General features: G+C 40.0%; 1 protein-coding gene across 4 annotated transcripts in view; it reads left to right on the top strand.

Annotated features, from left to right (window-relative positions):
- The window catches only part of TRPC3 (transient receptor potential cation channel subfamily C member 3), a 77,811-nt gene that overhangs the window by 40,872 nt on the left and 20,428 nt on the right, over positions 1–16,511 (top strand). For 3 of the 4 annotated variants that reach the window (XM_065878167.1, XM_065878170.1, XM_065878169.1), the window contains 5 exons: positions 1,416–1,649; positions 3,555–3,819; positions 7,812–8,007; positions 9,311–9,520; positions 13,026–13,109. In XM_065878167.1, the coding sequence (XP_065734239.1) occupies positions 1,416–1,649; positions 3,555–3,819; positions 7,812–8,007; positions 9,311–9,520; positions 13,026–13,109 (989 nt within the window). The remainder of the gene's footprint in view (positions 1–1,415; positions 1,650–3,554; positions 3,820–7,811; positions 8,008–9,310; positions 9,521–13,025; positions 13,110–16,511) is intronic. The other variant, XM_065878168.1, reaches the window with a different exon arrangement.

The raw sequence follows: 16,511 nt of genomic DNA, 5'->3' as shown, positions 1-16,511 counted from the left end.
AGAATGTTACTTCACCTCACAATAGCTCATTTTGAATAGCTATGTTAAAGTAAACATTTTAAGCAATATGAGAAAAAAATAAAGATTGGAACCAGTTTATCTATTGATCACTAATGCAAAGTTATTTTTGGATATTCTATTTCACACAGAATGTTTCTTATTATCTTCTCACTTCCCAAATTAATGGGTTGGTTCTCCTCCTCATTCACTCCTGTGGCCTTAACCTGAGTCAATTAATTATTTTATAAATTTTATTTTGAGCCACTACATGTCTTTTTTTTTTTTTTAGCGGTACACGGGCCTCTCACTGTTGTGGCCTCTTCCGTTGCGGAGCACAGGCTCCGGATGCGCAGGCTCAGCGGCCATGGCTCACGGGCCTAGCCGCTCCGCGGCATGTGGGATCTTCCCGGACCGGGGCACGAACCCGTTTCCCCTGCATCGGCAGGCGGATTCTCAACCACTGCACCACCAGGGAAGCCCCACTACTTGTCTTTTAAAAGCGCTACAATATTTTCCCCTTACATAGTCAGGACAAGTTGTTAAACTGGCATATTTTGTCCTCTTCTCCCAGAAGGACATTTTCCGCTTTCAGTTTCTTCATAATGTCCTAGGGCCTCCTGCTTAAGGGTTTCTTCTTTTTCCAATGACATTCCTCACCTTCTCAGCCTGAAGCTGAAATGAGGAGAGAGGGTAGGGGAATGAGGTAAGTGTTCCTGGATGACTGGAAAACTGTTCTTGTTAAAAGCGTAGGGCTTCCCTGGTGGCGCAGTGGTTGGGAGTCCGCCTGCCGATGCAGGGGACATGGGTTCGTGCTCCGGTCCGGGAGGATCCCACATGCCGCGAAGCAGCTGGGCCCGTGAGCCATGGCCGCTGAGCCTACACGTCCGGAGCCTGTTCTCCGCAACGGGAGAGGCCACAACAGTGAGAGGCCCGCGTACGGCAAAAAAAAAAAAAAAAGTGTAGAGTAGGGTTCTCAATTACGGGCTTATTTCTCTAATAATCACCATGATTTGATAATTAACCATTGTCATTTTATAAAGATGAATTTTCTCCTCACCTCCAAGTGTTTCATGGGCCAAAATCACTTGATGTGAAGAGCCTTCCTTGCTTATTTCCTTCCCTCCCTCCTGCCCTACCCCCATAAGAGTAGCACCATTTCTGGTGCCACATGTAGAATTATGTTTCACCAAAATCTAACTTGATGGAGTGAATCATTCCTTTGGTCGAAGCTGCTTCTTTCACTTAACTCTGCCCAGCACCTCCCTTCCCGAGTTGTAGTCCATCGGTGCTTTACAGTGCCCAGTGGCATGCTTTACACTGGGGCATTTTATAGGTGGGGACAGATGGTGGACGAAATAGTAGCTTCCCTATCCAAACAGTAAACTCTTGTCTGTAATCTGTGCATCTTGTGACAGGAATGATGTGGTCTGAGTGTAAGGAGCTCTGGCTGGAAGGACCCAGGGAATACATTTTGCAGTTGTGGAATGTCCTAGACTTTGGGATGCTCTCCATCTTCATTGCTGCTTTCACAGCCAGATTCCTGGCTTTCCTTCAGGCAACAAAAGCACAACACTATGTGGACAGTTATGTCCAAGAGAGTGACCTCAGTGAAGTTACACTTCCACCAGAGATACAGTATTTCACTTATGGTAAGTTATCAGCTGCAGAGTCCTCTTTTGTCTCATCATATTAGTTTACTTCTCTGTGCTTCAGTTTTCACATCTATAAAAAGGAGGTATTGCAAGGTGGGAGAAAATTACCTTTAAGCCTAACATCATGATCATGCTTATATATTCTTAGGACGTGAAATTGTCTTTAATTGGGGGGAAAAATAGCTTGCTAAATTGTTTGATGTGGAAGATGAGAGCCTGGGTTAGAGAAGATAAAATAATAAAAGGTGCTAAACTGCTGTAGAGGAAAGTGAACAAAAATTCAGCAGAGGCAGGAAATAGGAGCTAAAGTGACAGTGAGAATGTAAGCTTTGCAGAACCAGCAGAAATGCTGGGGAAGGATGTTGTGCTCCTACGACCGACATGGGATGGAGAAGCCAGGCTTCTGTAGATCATGAGAGCAGGAGACCCCAGTGACATCAGATGTGCATGGTTACCGATGCCTTCCTTGCCCACTGCAAACCGATATTAAGCGATGTTAGCTTCTCTTCCCTTGAGGCGAAATTGGGAAGCCGCAATTCGCAAATTTTCATATAGTTGCAAAATCTTAAACCTGGAAAAGATTTTGGCAATCATTGTCTAACCCTCATTTTACAGATAAGGAAACTCAGGCACAGAGTTTAAACGCGTTCTGATTGTAAGGAATAACTCTTTATAAGTACACTGTGATACGTACCAGCAGCGTGTTAACATTATTGAAGAAGGCTGAGTGCATGCTCTACAATGAAGGTGCACGTTTTACACATTGTGACATATAAACACATTATCTCTTATTGTCAGCAACCAAAGATTTTTATATACTAAGGATCAAATGAGCACGTGATTACCACTTATAATTAAGGAAATAGCTTAGATTGTATTTGTGTGTAACATATATCTTGACTATTTCAGTACCTTCTTCTTTAAATTTACTGGTGTGTGTCTCATGACTATCATCGGGAGGAATGGAAATTTGTGAATTTAGGCTTCACTCTTTACTGTGACTTTGATCAAGTTTTTAACCTTTCTAAGTCTTGGTTTCTGCATCTTTGAGAAGAGAATAATAACCTCAGATCCATAGAGTCATTGAAAGCACAGTGTCTGGTACACATTAAACATTCGATAAATGTTCATTATTGTTGTTGTTGGAAATGTCTGCAGTGCACCATCCTTCTGGGAGTGACCCAGTTCTCACAGAATTAACCACATAGTGTTTTGCTGATCTTCCAGGGAAATGAGTATCCAATAGTCTGCTGTGAACTTACTAAAATAACCTTGAAAGGGGTGTTGGGGGTCCTCATTTAGAATCTGTTGCCAAGATTTTTGCACCTCAGTAGCATTTTATACTTTCCAGGAACCAGCTGTGTCGCTCAGACATCACATTGACAGCACCATTGTGATTCAGTGACATTCTCACTTCTTATAATATGACATTTTACTTGCATAAACTGTTAGATGACCTAGTTTTCTCATGAACTAGGGAAAAGAAGATATGTGCCAACTGAGCCTATAGGATGATAAAATAGCCGGTCAATAAATCTGGTAACTGAGGGGACAAATCAGTCAGGTCAGTTGTTTTGTCATCCTGGACACAGTCTGTATCTAATGAAGCGTTTTCACCTCTTTTTTCATCTCTTGTACTATATTCTGCTTCTGCTCAATGTGAAGTCAGCTTTGTATCTTTATAATAGCGTTTCCTCCATTAAAAGAAACTATATGAATGTAGAATTCGTATGTTTCTGGTTTAACCTGAAAAATAGTGCCTGGACAGTTCATCAAATGTGGAGTAGTTTCAATTGAGATAATAACCACCTACCTACAAGGTAGATCCTATTTAAGGTATTCCACGTAGTTAGCAATGAATAGAAAGTTCCATCTTTAATCTCTCTCTCTCTTTTCTTGCAGCCAGAGATAAATGGCTCCCTTCTGACCCTCAGATCATATCTGAAGGTCTCTATGCCATAGCCGTCGTGCTCAGCTTTTCTCGGATCGCCTACATCCTCCCTGCGAATGAGAGCTTCGGCCCCTTACAGATCTCTCTTGGAAGGACTGTGAAGGACATATTTAAGTTCATGGTCCTCTTTATTATGGTGTTTCTTGCTTTTATGATTGGCATGTTCATACTTTATTCTTACTACCTTGGGGCTAAAGTAAATGCTGCTTTTACCACGTAAGTAAAACATTTTACAAAAAAAGGTAGGATGAAGGGAAATTCTAACAAGTCTAGATGAAGCAAAAAAAATTTTTTCAATGATTGTAATAAAGATGTTTTTAAGAGCAGGAAAATAATCCATTAAACATAGTTAGTGCCTCAAATGACAAATGTTAGCGAGTATGTGGAGAAAAGGGAGCCCTTGTACACTGTTGGTGGGAATGCAAATTGGTGCTGCCGCTGTGGAAAACAGTATGGAAGTTTCTCAAAAAACTAAAAATAGAACTATCATATGATCCAGCAATGCCATTCCTGGGTATATATAAGAAAAAAACAACAACACTAATTCAAAAAGAGACATGCACCCCAGTGTTCATAGCAGCGTTATTTACAATTGCCAGGATATAGAAACAAACTTAAGTGTTCATCAACAGAGGAATGGATAAAGAAGATGTGGATAGACTTGGAGTGCGCTAACTGAAATAAGTCAGAGAAAGACAAACCATGTGCTATCACTTATATGTGGAATCTAAAAAATACAACAAACTAGTGAATATAACAAAAAAGGAACAGACTCAGAGATGTAATGAACAAACTAGTGGTTACCAGTGGGGCCGTGTAATAATCGGGGTGGGGGCGGGCTAGGAGGCACACACTATGGGGTGTAACATAGGCTCAAGGATGTACTGTACAGCACAGGGAACATAGCCAACATTTCGTCACAACTGTAAATGGAATATAACCTTTAAAAATCGTGAATCACTGTGTTGTACACCTGAAACTTATGTAATATCGTACATCAGCTGTACCGAAAAAAGAAAAAAAGGAAAGGGATGGAGAAAACCTGAGAAAACAAAAACAGTGCTTGTGTGAGATTACATTGCTCCAAAGGCTCATCTCTTTGAGTTTAGTGAATGTTTGATCACAGAGTGGATCAAAACTCAGGGAAATCCTAGATAAAACTAGCTATTTTCAGAGAATTGGGTAGCAAATTTTTAATACTGGATATCTCTTACATTATGTATGACATTAAATTTAGTTTCATCATTTTGTAGCCATTACTATTATTTCAAAAAGAAGCATTGGCTTTTCTTTTTTTTTTTGACTGCAGTGGGGCTTCATTGCTGCGTGCGGGCTTTCTCTAGTTGCAGCGAGTGGGGACTACTCCTCGTTGTGGTGTGTGGGCTTCTCATTGCAGTGGCTTCTCTTGTTGTGGAGCACGGGCTCTAGGTGCGTGGGCTTCAGTAGTTGCAGCGCACAGGCTCAGTAGTTGTGGTGCAAGAGCCCGAGAGCACAGGCTCAGTAGTTGTGGCGTTCGGGCTTAGTTGCTCCGTGGCACGTGGGATCTTCCTGGGCCAGGGATCGAACCCATGTCCCCTGCATTGGCAGGTGAATTCTTAACCACTGCACCACAAAGGAAGTCCTGGAGCATTGGCTTTTATGTTAATGTATCATTAATCAGTACAGGGAGTTGAAGAAGAAGAAATTATAACTAAACGTTGTACCGTCCACTATACAGTAGTACCACTTCCTTCCTTTGATCATACTGGCGTCTGCACTGGAGGCTTACCTTCCGCACGAAGTCTTCCTTGAATAAGCTTTTTTAGTTATTGTCCCTTTAAGCTCCCTCAGCCCGGAGAAGTCCACATTGCCAGATCCTCTGTCACCCATTGCTGTTTAGCGGTCCGGGAGGCGGGCCCTCCGTCTGTACTGTGGTCCTTCCAGGTGAGGAGATCAGAAGGTCCTCCGTGCCTCCCTTTGTACCCTCTGTGCCCTGTAATGCCACAGCTGAAAACAAACTAGACCTTCAGTAAGTTCCCTGTGGACTAAAGTAGAATATCCAGCCCTTCCAGACATCTAAATTGTTTTGAAATGAATTTTTCCAAGTAGTTAATATAGAGCAGATCATAGGGGTGAAAGAGAACTGAAACTCACTTTATTGATGAAAAAAAAAACATTCTGTTTGAACCCAGGGGGGAAGGACAGAGAGATCCTGCACACAGTAGTACCCCTTTGACCTCTATGAGAACTCATCTTATACACTACATTTCGTCACTGCTTTGTGTGAGGACCTGGCAACACGATATGGTGGAAAGACCATAGGCTGGAAAATCAGGCAGACCTGGCTGTGAATGCAACGTCTGCTCTTTTCTAGCTGTGGTCATTGGTTAAGTATCTTAACATTTCTCAGTATTAGTTTCTTGTTTTCAAAATAAGTATTGTAGGGGCTTCCCTGGTGGTCCAGTGGTTAAGATTCTGTGCTTCCACTGCAGGGGGTGCGGGTTCAATCCCTGATTGGGGAACTAAGATTCCTCCATGCCCCATGGTGAGGCCAAAAAAAAAAAAAAAAGCACAATAAGGTTTGAATCAGGTCATTGTAAGGATATGGAAGGTAATTTATGTAAAGCCTCTTGCCCATAGTAGGAGCTTAGGAACTGCCAGTGTCCTCTCCTTTTCCCTCCCACCCTCTCCCCACACGTGTGGATTCTCGGGAATCTATATTCCCAGCGTTAGAGGTGGGAAGGTTTGCAAAGGAAGAGGAGGGAGTGGGGACACTTTGTGATGCTGTTAAATTCACGGCAGGAACAAAGAGGCTAATAGTCTTTCTTATTCTTCCTTTAGCATCTGTGCTATAACATCACATCATCAAATGTTTCATAATCGAGAGTAACTCTACAGGAACAGGAACCTTTCTATTGAACCCTCTATCCCCAGGGTCTAGCACAATTTCTATAACGTAATAGGTGCTCCATCAATATTTGTTGAATGATTGAATTAAACTAGTACTAAAACCTGCAAATCTATAAAATTGTTGTTTAGCATCTGTTGTAACAAACCAAAAAAAAATACTATTTCCTTGAAAAAAAAGGGCTTACTTTGGAACCCTCCTTTTTACTGGAATTCTACATGTGTAACTGTTTAAGGATTATTCTCATGGTTCACAGATCAGTGACTACCACTCGGTTGTATGACAAAACCAGCCAAATCAGTCGGCATAGTGCATTTAAGGGATACAAGTAGGTAATTAGTCTGGGGAGGGCTTAAGTGCTAACTGCTGTGATGGAAGAATCAGGAAGTAGACTATATAAATGAAGGGAAAAGAATAGGAATCTTTAATTCTGTTGCCTTCTCTTCACTTCCACTTAAGTAAAACTTTTAGGTAGGTAATATATTCTTGTGGTGAAAAATACATGTAGAGCAGTATCTACAGTGAAGAGCCTGTCCCCTTCCTCAGCCTTGGACACCAGTCTCTTAGGTTCTCCTTAGGTACAGAGGCAATGGTTTCTTTTGGTTACTTTCAGAGATGGTTTTTGCATAAACAAGAATATAAGAGTTTGTATACCCCTCTTTGTTATTAAAACAGTAGACTATTTCACACTTGTTACATCTCATTTTTTCTCTAATATATCTTGGATATCATTTTATATAAACACATAAAGCCAGATATGTCTCATCTTTTTCCCAGTGGCTGCATAGCAATCGATTTATAGATGTACCAGAATTATTTACCCACTCTTCTATTGATAGATATTCTGTTAGTTTTCATTCTTCCCTGCTGCCATGCTGCAAGGAATAAGTTTGTACCTACTCTTTTTTGAAGTGGGTATATAATTTTAATCCTCATCTTGTTCTACTCCAGAAAACCTGACTTAAATTCCTAACCCACCTACAAAGTCAAACCCCAAACTTCCATCCTTCTAGGAAAAAGGAATGGGTATTGGGGCATGACTTCAACTTTCACCTGCCAAGCTCGGAAAATTTCCCCTTGATGTTAACTTAAAGAAAAACTAGGTAGCGGCACCATTTAATCACCAGTTCCTAAAAACCTGAGGGAAAATTTTCTATTAAATATTATAACGAAATTGTTAGGATCGGGGTATTATGTTGATAGTTTAATACAATAGCATTTTACATCTGTGCAGTATTCAGACCTTAACTTGTTCTTACTTTTGACTTTTTCGTACTGAAAACTGTTTATTTATTTACTTTGTACCTTATTCTTTCAACAGTGTAGAAGAAAGTTTCAAGACTTTGTTTTGGTCGATATTTGGATTGTCTGAAGTGACTTCCGTTGTGCTCAAATATGATCACAAATTCATAGAGAATATTGGCTACGTTCTTTATGGAATATACAATGTAACTATGGTGGTTGTTTTACTCAACATGCTCATTGCTATGATTAATAGCTCATATCAAGAAATTGAGGTAAATCTGCTTCCTACCCACTGTGTCTGTCCTTGCCATTTCGTTCTAATAGCACACTGTGTCTGCTTTTGTGCCCTGTGCTGGAGCTCCTGATCTCGTCAACAGAGAGGCTTAGACCAAAGCAGGGCCTCTCTCTGTGTTTTCCATCTGGATAGGTGGTAATACACCTTCTAGTATCTTCTAGGAGCACAGCAGGGTCCTCATGAATTTACCACCACTCTGCCTTCTCTCAGGGTATATTGCTGAATTAGTGTCTAGAAGAAGTATTGGCCATAGGGAAATTATTCTCTCCTATGCTGGCCAGCCAACCATCTGAAAGATCCCAGTAGAGGAATTACTAGGTGCCTGGTAAACTTTGATGATGTTCTTTATCTAGTCAGAATTTTTAGTATTCTAGAAATCACTTTATTTTTGTTTGGGATTGGGCTCGATTTGGTGCCTTTCTTCATCACTGTATATATATTTTCTTATGTACTCCAGTTTAGTATGCTGTATCTCTTTAGTTCTTTACTGTTTTTTAAGTCCATCAAGTCTCTCTATCTGTGTTTTAGAAACACATAAGATAGTGTTCTCAAAGCAGAAGTTAGGTCCTCCAGAGATGAAAACTGGTACTCTGAACACCTGCTTGGGTGTAGTAATGGCAGACTGGGCAGTGTGAAATGACTGAGCCAACTTCTTCCAATCATGGACCAGCTCCGTTTCTTCTCTCCATTCTTCCTACCAGTTAGAATGTTTATGCCCACCACCAGGGGCAGCACTGAGGATAAAAGGAGATTAAGACAGACACAGGCCACTGAGGGCCTTATGTGACATTTGAGTACATATGGCAGACACATAAACTCCAAAGTGCAATTCATCTGAATGCTGCTGTCCTTTTCCTTTGCCCTTTATAATATGCTGTGTCTACAACCTGGCTTGGATGGGTGTAGATGAGGAGGGGAACGGAGAACTAATTGTTGAATACGCAGAATTGGAGGGGGTGGGGAGGGAGGGAGGAATTAATCTTTTCATCCTTCCTCGACCCTGCTTTGTTTTTTGGATAGGGGACAGGAAATTCTGGTTAAATTTCAGTGGGTACAGACAGAGGCATATGGAAGAGAAAAAAAATTTTAAATATCATGAAAATTATATTACTTAGATACTGTATAGCCCTATAGAGATTATATGCAGATACATGTTTATATGCCACTTTTGTATTTCAAAAGCATAATGTATGTTCATTGTAAGATCCTACTGAAATCAATTACTAGACTTTTTAGTTTTTAAAATCAGTTGTTATATTTTTTCTGTTTTTGTGACACAGGATGACAGTGACGTAGAATGGAAGTTTGCTCGCTCAAAACTTTGGTTATCGTATTTTGATGATGGAAAAACATTACCTCCACCCTTCAGTCTGGTTCCTAGTCCAAAGTCATTTGTTTATTTCATCATGCGGATCATTAACTTTTCCAGATGCAGAAGGAGAAGGCTACAGAAGGATATAGAAATGGGAATGGGTAACTCAAAGTCCAGGGTAGGTATCAAAAGCTTACTGAGACCTGAAGATAAATGTTTTGTCTTTCTCCTTGTCTTTTGACGTTTGTTCAATAATTTTTATGTGTGAACTTAGAAGATGTTGAAAGTAACTGTCCATTCCATAGTCTTTCATAGACTAATACTTAATGTCTTCATAATATATCAAGAAGTCACTTAGTCTATGCCTTGTTTTTGGTCAGAATTACATGTAAACTACCAAATTAGAAACAAACAAACAAAAAACTTCTTTAACTTGTTAAAAGTAAACAGAAAAGCTATTGCTAGAAAACACTTTGTTTTTTGTGTGTGTGTGCCATGCTTCTCAATTGTTATTCTGAAATTAAATAGTTCTATCCTCACATTTTTCTCTTGGTTGTATATATAGTTCACCACCAACATATTATTATTTGTAGAAACCCTTTATTGGGCTAAATAATCGTTTTTCCTTTAATATCATAAACTTGATACAGGCTTAAGAGCACCCCCAAATATTAACCATAAATGCTCCCTTTTATAAATAATCAAGAATGGTTTGTTCTTGAGTCATACTAATTGAGTCAAAGTATTTTAACAAAGATGAGTTCCATGCTAGCTCTTTAGTATCAGGAATCAGGAACTTAATTTGCAGAGGTAGAATTGGTATAGGAGACAGAAGGATATTGGCAGAACCTCAAATAATAGGGAGTGAAGCAGACAGGAGCAAAATTAAAATATAATTTTGCCTAAAAGTTGTGAAAACGGAGCCCACAAGATAGCAATGTTACCTCCACAAAGTACATATTTTTTCTCAGTTGATGCTGGGGAAAAAGACAGGATTAGTGCAATTTAATTTCTCACTTTTTAAAAGAGATGTGCATTTCCAAGATTTGTAATACTCTACATTTTACTCTTTAAGAAGGTAGCCTTTTAAACCTTCTTTGTTTGACCTGAATATGGGCTCTTAAGGCTCTTAGGTTGCAAGACAGTGATTGGCTACGATTTCAAATAATATCTCACTGTATTCTGTGAGAAGCAGCATAATGTAAGGAAGAGAGCCTTGGCATTAGACCTGGGTTTCAATTCTGGCTTAAGGCTTATTAGAAAGTAACATGGATAAATCACTTCATTACCCTAAGCCATAGTTGTCTCACCTGAAAGAGAGAAAATTTCACAGGGTTATGGTGAGGAGGAGATGATGGGCACAAAATTCCAGCCTCAACAAATATCAGTGCCCTTCCTCATTCACAGTTTACAAAGTGCTCTGCCGTACATTTGAACCTCATGCAACGCTGTGAGGTAGGTATTATTATTCCCATTTTATAGATAAGACCACTGAAGCCATTAAAACAACTCGCCTATGCAAGGTCACGAGAGCTAGCCAGTGTGGGGGTAGTCGTGGAACTGGCGTTTTCCGGCCTCAGAGGTCTCTTTCTGCTCCACCTGGCTGCCTCCTGCCCAGCAGCTGTGGCTCTGGCTTGGTTACTGCCCCGCCCCCTCCCCACGGGCTGTGCCTTTAGCTGCAGTTTAGCTGGTGTCTTAAAGGGGTTGGGTTCTAACTGCCATCCTGGGCAGCTCCTGCTACTGCTGAGATGGACTTTGTTTGGAAGGCAGTTTGTTTCTCTGGGGATTGATTATTATTCTCTGAGGCTTTATTACTTAAAAGGGAAGCTGTTCAAGCATGGGAACTCACAGCTCCAGCACTTCACACCCTCAAGTTTCCTTTCTGTAGGCAAATGATTTCACTGACATTTGGCTTCATTCCTGATACTGTCATAATGTAGAAGGGGAGAAACACTAACAGGTTAAGAGGAGCACATTCAAGTTGGCTGTGGCTACCTAGAACCCTGTTATAAAAAAAAAACAAAAAACAAAAAAACCCAGCTTGCTCACAGAGATGTGAGGGGGGCAGATGTGTTCTGTTTAGGGTGTCCTCTCCTGCCTGTATTGCAACAGCGGCAGGAAGAATAGCTTTCTTCAGAGACGTTGCTGGAAACAGAAGAAGGTTGAGCGCTGATCGTTCAGGAGCCATGCTGCTTGGCTTCCTAGTCTCCCCATATCTGGTTAAAAACTGCCATTTGGGGACTTCCCTGGTGGTCCAGTGGATAAGACTCCGCGCTTCCACTGCAGGGGGCACAGGTTTGATCCCTGGTCCGGGAACTAAAATCCCACATGTGGCATGGTGTGGCCAAAAAAAAAAAAAAACAAACTGCCGGTTTTTTTTTGTTTTTGCGGTAGGTGGGCCTCTCACTGTTGTGGCCTCTCCCTCTGCGAAGCACAGGCTCCGGACGCGCAGGCTCATGGCTCACGGGCCACGGGCCAAGCCGCTCCGCGGCACGCGGGATCCTCCCGGACCGGGGCACGAACCCGTGTCCCCTGCATCGGCAGGCAGACTCTCAACCACTGCACCACCAGGGAAGCCCTGATGTTTTGATTTTATTTCTTAAATTGTTCATGAGCTGTTTTTATCTCTTTAATCTTATTAATCTTTATAGATACTCTCTGTGTCCTGAATTTCGTAAACATTTGGAGAAATTATGTTTCTGCTTTTCTTGTTTAGAGGACAGGAAGGAACCTTAAGAAATCAATCTAACGTTTACCTCTAACCTCAGTCAGTAGTCAGAGACTGACCTCTAGTGGCAAATAGGAGAATTAACTTTGTTAGCTGAGGTTTTCTCCTGCCACAATCGAAAGAGGACAAAACCGGGAGGATCCTTACCTATAAGTGGCACTTCCTTCCCTTCTAGTGTCCCACCGCTTCCTAAGTTATGATAGTGGGAAGACAGGTGGTGGAGTGAATACATTTTCTTGGATAAAGGGCCCTGCCTTTGAATCACACTGTATAGGTAGCAGCTTATCTGTGAATAAGATGCAGGCCCTGTTCACATACGTGAAGGGTAGACAGTAACGACAGTCTCCTCTTGCTTTCTGTTCTTACCCACTCAAAAGTTAAATCTTAAAAAGAAAGAGAAAAGAAAAAAAGCCAAAATACCTTAGTCCAGTTCTCTCCAAAGTGTTGAACCTGGCACAGTGTACTTCCAAGATACTTAGGAAGACGTTTTGTTTTGGCTCATGTTTTAGGATTACAAAATACCAAATGATACCCTATACCCTCTGAACTTGTAGTGTGTGTCTGTTCAAGTGTAGGAGAGGAACACAGGCTCAGGAGCAGATAGAGTTGCTTCTGTGCAAGTTCTCCTTCTAGATGCCATGAAGACATTTTGATACAGCGTACAAGGACCCCAGGAACAATTAGCTTAACACAAGACAACTTTTAAAAATACTTTTTCAGTTAAACGGTTCTATTACAGTACATCTGTCCAACATTTTGATAAATGTGAGCGTGTTGCTTACATTAATTTTTGCCTTTGGAAATATATGAAGTCATTCATAAAACTCAGCTTCCACAAAATGTCCCTCGGAAATGTTGACTGCAGAAAAGGTATCAGGGAGAATAAAGTAGATTATATTTATGGTTTCCAAATAAATGTATTCTAATTTACTAGGCTAATTGTATTTTTTCCTAGTTAAACCTCTTCACTCAGTCTAACTCAAGAGTTTTTGAATCACACAGTTTTAACAGCATTCTCAATCCGCCAACACGTTATCAGGTAAGCATTCATTAGACATATCTCTTTATCTCTATGTAGTTCCACATATGTCTCTGTGTTCATGTGTGTGTGTGTGTGTGTGTGTGTGTGTGAGAAAAGTGAGTAGAATTATATCCTTCAGTTCTTCAGATGTGCTGTGAGGATAGAACGGAACAGAGAAAATGGTATGTTAGAGGGCGCTTTAGAAATCAGAGTCCAAGTTCTTCCTCTTCTCCTTCTTCTTCTTCTTGCTATTGTTTTGTTTATTTGTTTGTTTGATTGAGGAAGAAGAGTTCCTTTGTGATATTGAAAGCAAAGTGTTGCCACAATTTCCGAAGATCACTTTCATACACCTTGAGCTGGAGAAAGCAGTGGGAGATGTGCTATATTAGGAAAATTATGTTCTCACAGTACAAAAAAAACCTGGTACATTTCTCCTGATAATCTGTTTTTCAAATGGAATCTTAGGCTATACTGTTGCATCAGTACTACTTTAAAATATCTGTTGCCCTTTCATCTTGGATGTGACATTTCAACACTATTTTCCAACTCAGAAGAGGGTATAGTCCTTCCCAGGTGATTGATCACTTTGACTACCAAATCTTTAGATTTCTGTTGAGTACAAGATCACGAGAATGAGGATCAAAGAATTTATAATGAATGGTAATGTCAATTAATGGGTGTACTCCTATTCCTATGATTTTCTTGGAAGCAGCACATTCTGCAAAATTGCTGGGCACACTGACTGTCAAAGGCTTGCTTTGTAATGGTTACGTTATGTCCCATTATATGGTTGTATTTAATTTATCAGCCTTCTATTGATGGAAATACAGGATATTGCCAATATTTAGCTATTACAAGCAATACAAGTAAGTAACCTTCTATACATGATATTTGAAACGTGCAAGCCTATAGAATTGTCTGGTTAAAGTATATGTGCATTTAAATTTTTTAGCTATTATCAAACTGATTTTGATAGAGCTTGTACCAATTTATGTTCTTTTTTTTTTAACATCTTTATTGGAGTATAACTGCTTTACAATGGTGTGTTAGTTTCTGCTGTATAACAAAGAAAATCAGCTATATGTATATATATATCCCCATATCCCCTCCCTCTTGTATCTCCCTCCCAGCCTCCCTATCCCACCCCTCTAGGTAGACACAAAGCACCGAGCTGATCTCCCTGTGCTATGTGGCTGCTTCCCACTAGCTATCTATTTTACATTTGGTAGTGTATATATGTCAAGACTACTCTCTCACTTTGTCCCATCTTACCCTTCCCCCTCCCCGTGTCCTCAAGTCCCTTCTCTACATCTGCGTCTTTATTCCTGTCCTGCCCCTAGAACCATTTTTAGAACCTTTTTTTTTTAGATTCCATATATATGTGTTAGCATACGGTATTTGTTTTCCTCTTTCTGACTTACTTCACTCTGTAGGACAGACTCGAGGTCCATCCACCTCACTACAAATAACTCAATTTCGTTTCTTTTTATGGCTGAGTAATATTCCACTGTATATATGTGCCACATCTTCTTTATCCATTCAACTGTCGATGAACACTTAGGTTGCTTCCATGTCCAGGCTATTGTAAATAGAATTGCAATGAACATTGCGGTACATGACTCTTTTTGAATTATGGTTTTCTCAGGGTATATGTCCAGTAGTGGGATTGCTGGGTCATATGGTAGCTCTACTTTTAGATTTTTAAGGAACCTCCATACTGTTCTCCATAGTGGCTGTATCAATTTACATTCCCACCAACAGTGCAAGAGGGTTCCCTTTTCTCCACACCCTCTCCAGCATTTATTGTTTGGAGATTTTTTGATGATGGCCATTCTGACTGCTGTGAGGTGATACTTCATTGTAGTTTTGATTTGCATTTCTCTAATAATCAGTGATGCTGAGCATCCTTTCATGTGTTTGTTGGCAATGTGTATATCTTCTTGGAGAAATGTCTATTTAGGTCTTCTGCCCATTTTTGGATTGAGTTGTTTGTTTTTTTGATATTGAGCTGCATGAACTACTTGTATATTTTGGAGATTACTCCTTTGTCAGTTGCTTCATTTGCAAATATTCTCTCCCATGCTGAGGGTTGTCTTTTCATCTTGTTTATGGTTTTCTTTGCTGTGCAAAAGCTTTTAAGTTTCATTAGGTCCCATTTGTTTATTTTTGTTTTTATTTCCATTTCTCTAGGAGGTGGGTCAAAAAGGATCTTGCTGTGATTTATGTCAAAGAGTTTTCTTCCTATGTTTTCCTCTAAGACTGATAGCATCTTTAGGACTCTGTATGTATAGTATCATGTCATCTGCAAACAGTGACAGCTTTACTTCTTCTTTTCCTCTCTGATTGCTGTGGCTAAAACTTCCAAGACTATGATGAATAATAGTGATGAGAACGGGCATCCTTGTTCCTGATTTTAGAGGAAAGGGTTTCAGTTTTTTCACCATTGCGAATGATGTTGGCTGTGGGTTTGTCATATATGGCCTTTATTATGTTGAGGTAAGTTCCCTCTGTCCTACTTTCTGGAGAGTTTTTATCATAAATGGGTGTTGAATTTTGTCAAAAGCTTTTTCTGTATCTATTGAGATGATAATATGATTTTTCTCCTTCAATTTGTTAATATGACGTATCACATTGATTGATTTGCATATATTAAAGAATCCTTGCATTCCTGGGATAAACCCCACTTGATGTGTATGATCCTTTTAATGTGCTGTTGAATTCTGTTTTCCAGTATTTTGTTGAGGATTTTTGCATCTATGTTCATCAGTGATATTGGCCTGTAGTTTTTTTGTGACATCTTTGTCTGGTTTTGGTATCAGGATGATGGTGGCCTCGTAGAATGAGTTTGGGAGTGTTCCTCCCTCTGCTATATTTTGCAAGAGTTTGAGAATGATAGGTGTTAGCTCTTCTCTAAATGTTGGATAGAATTTGCCTGTGAAGCCATCTGGTCGTGGGCTTTTGTTTGTTGGAAGATTTTAAATCACAGTTTCAATTGCAGTGCTTGTGATTGGTCTGTTTATATTTTCTATTTCTTCCTAGTTCAGTCTCGGAAGGTGGTGCTTTTCTAAGAATGTGTCCATTTCTTCCAGGTTGTACATTTTATTGGAATATAGTTGCTTGTAGTAATCCCTTATGATTCTTTGTATTTCTGCATGGTCAGCTGTTACTCCTTTTTCATTTCTAATTCTGTTGATTTGAGTCTTCTCCCCTTTTTTCTTAATGAGTCTTGATAGTGGTTGATCAATTTTGTTTATCTTCTCAAAGAACCAGCTTTTAGTTTTATTCATCTTTGCTATTGTTTCCTTCATTTCTTTTTCATTTATTTCTGCTCTGATCTTTATGATTTCTTTCCTTCTGCTAACTTCGGGGTTTTTTTTTCTTCTTGTTTCTCTAATTGCTTTAGGTGTAAGGTTAGGTTGT

This window comes from Phocoena phocoena, chromosome 5 (genome assembly GCF_963924675.1).
Source record: "Phocoena phocoena chromosome 5, mPhoPho1.1, whole genome shotgun sequence".
NCBI classification, from domain to species: domain Eukaryota; kingdom Metazoa; phylum Chordata; class Mammalia; order Artiodactyla; family Phocoenidae; genus Phocoena; species Phocoena phocoena.
The sequence above is the reverse complement of the archived record's forward strand: the minus strand, read 5'-3'. Positions and strand labels throughout refer to the sequence as shown.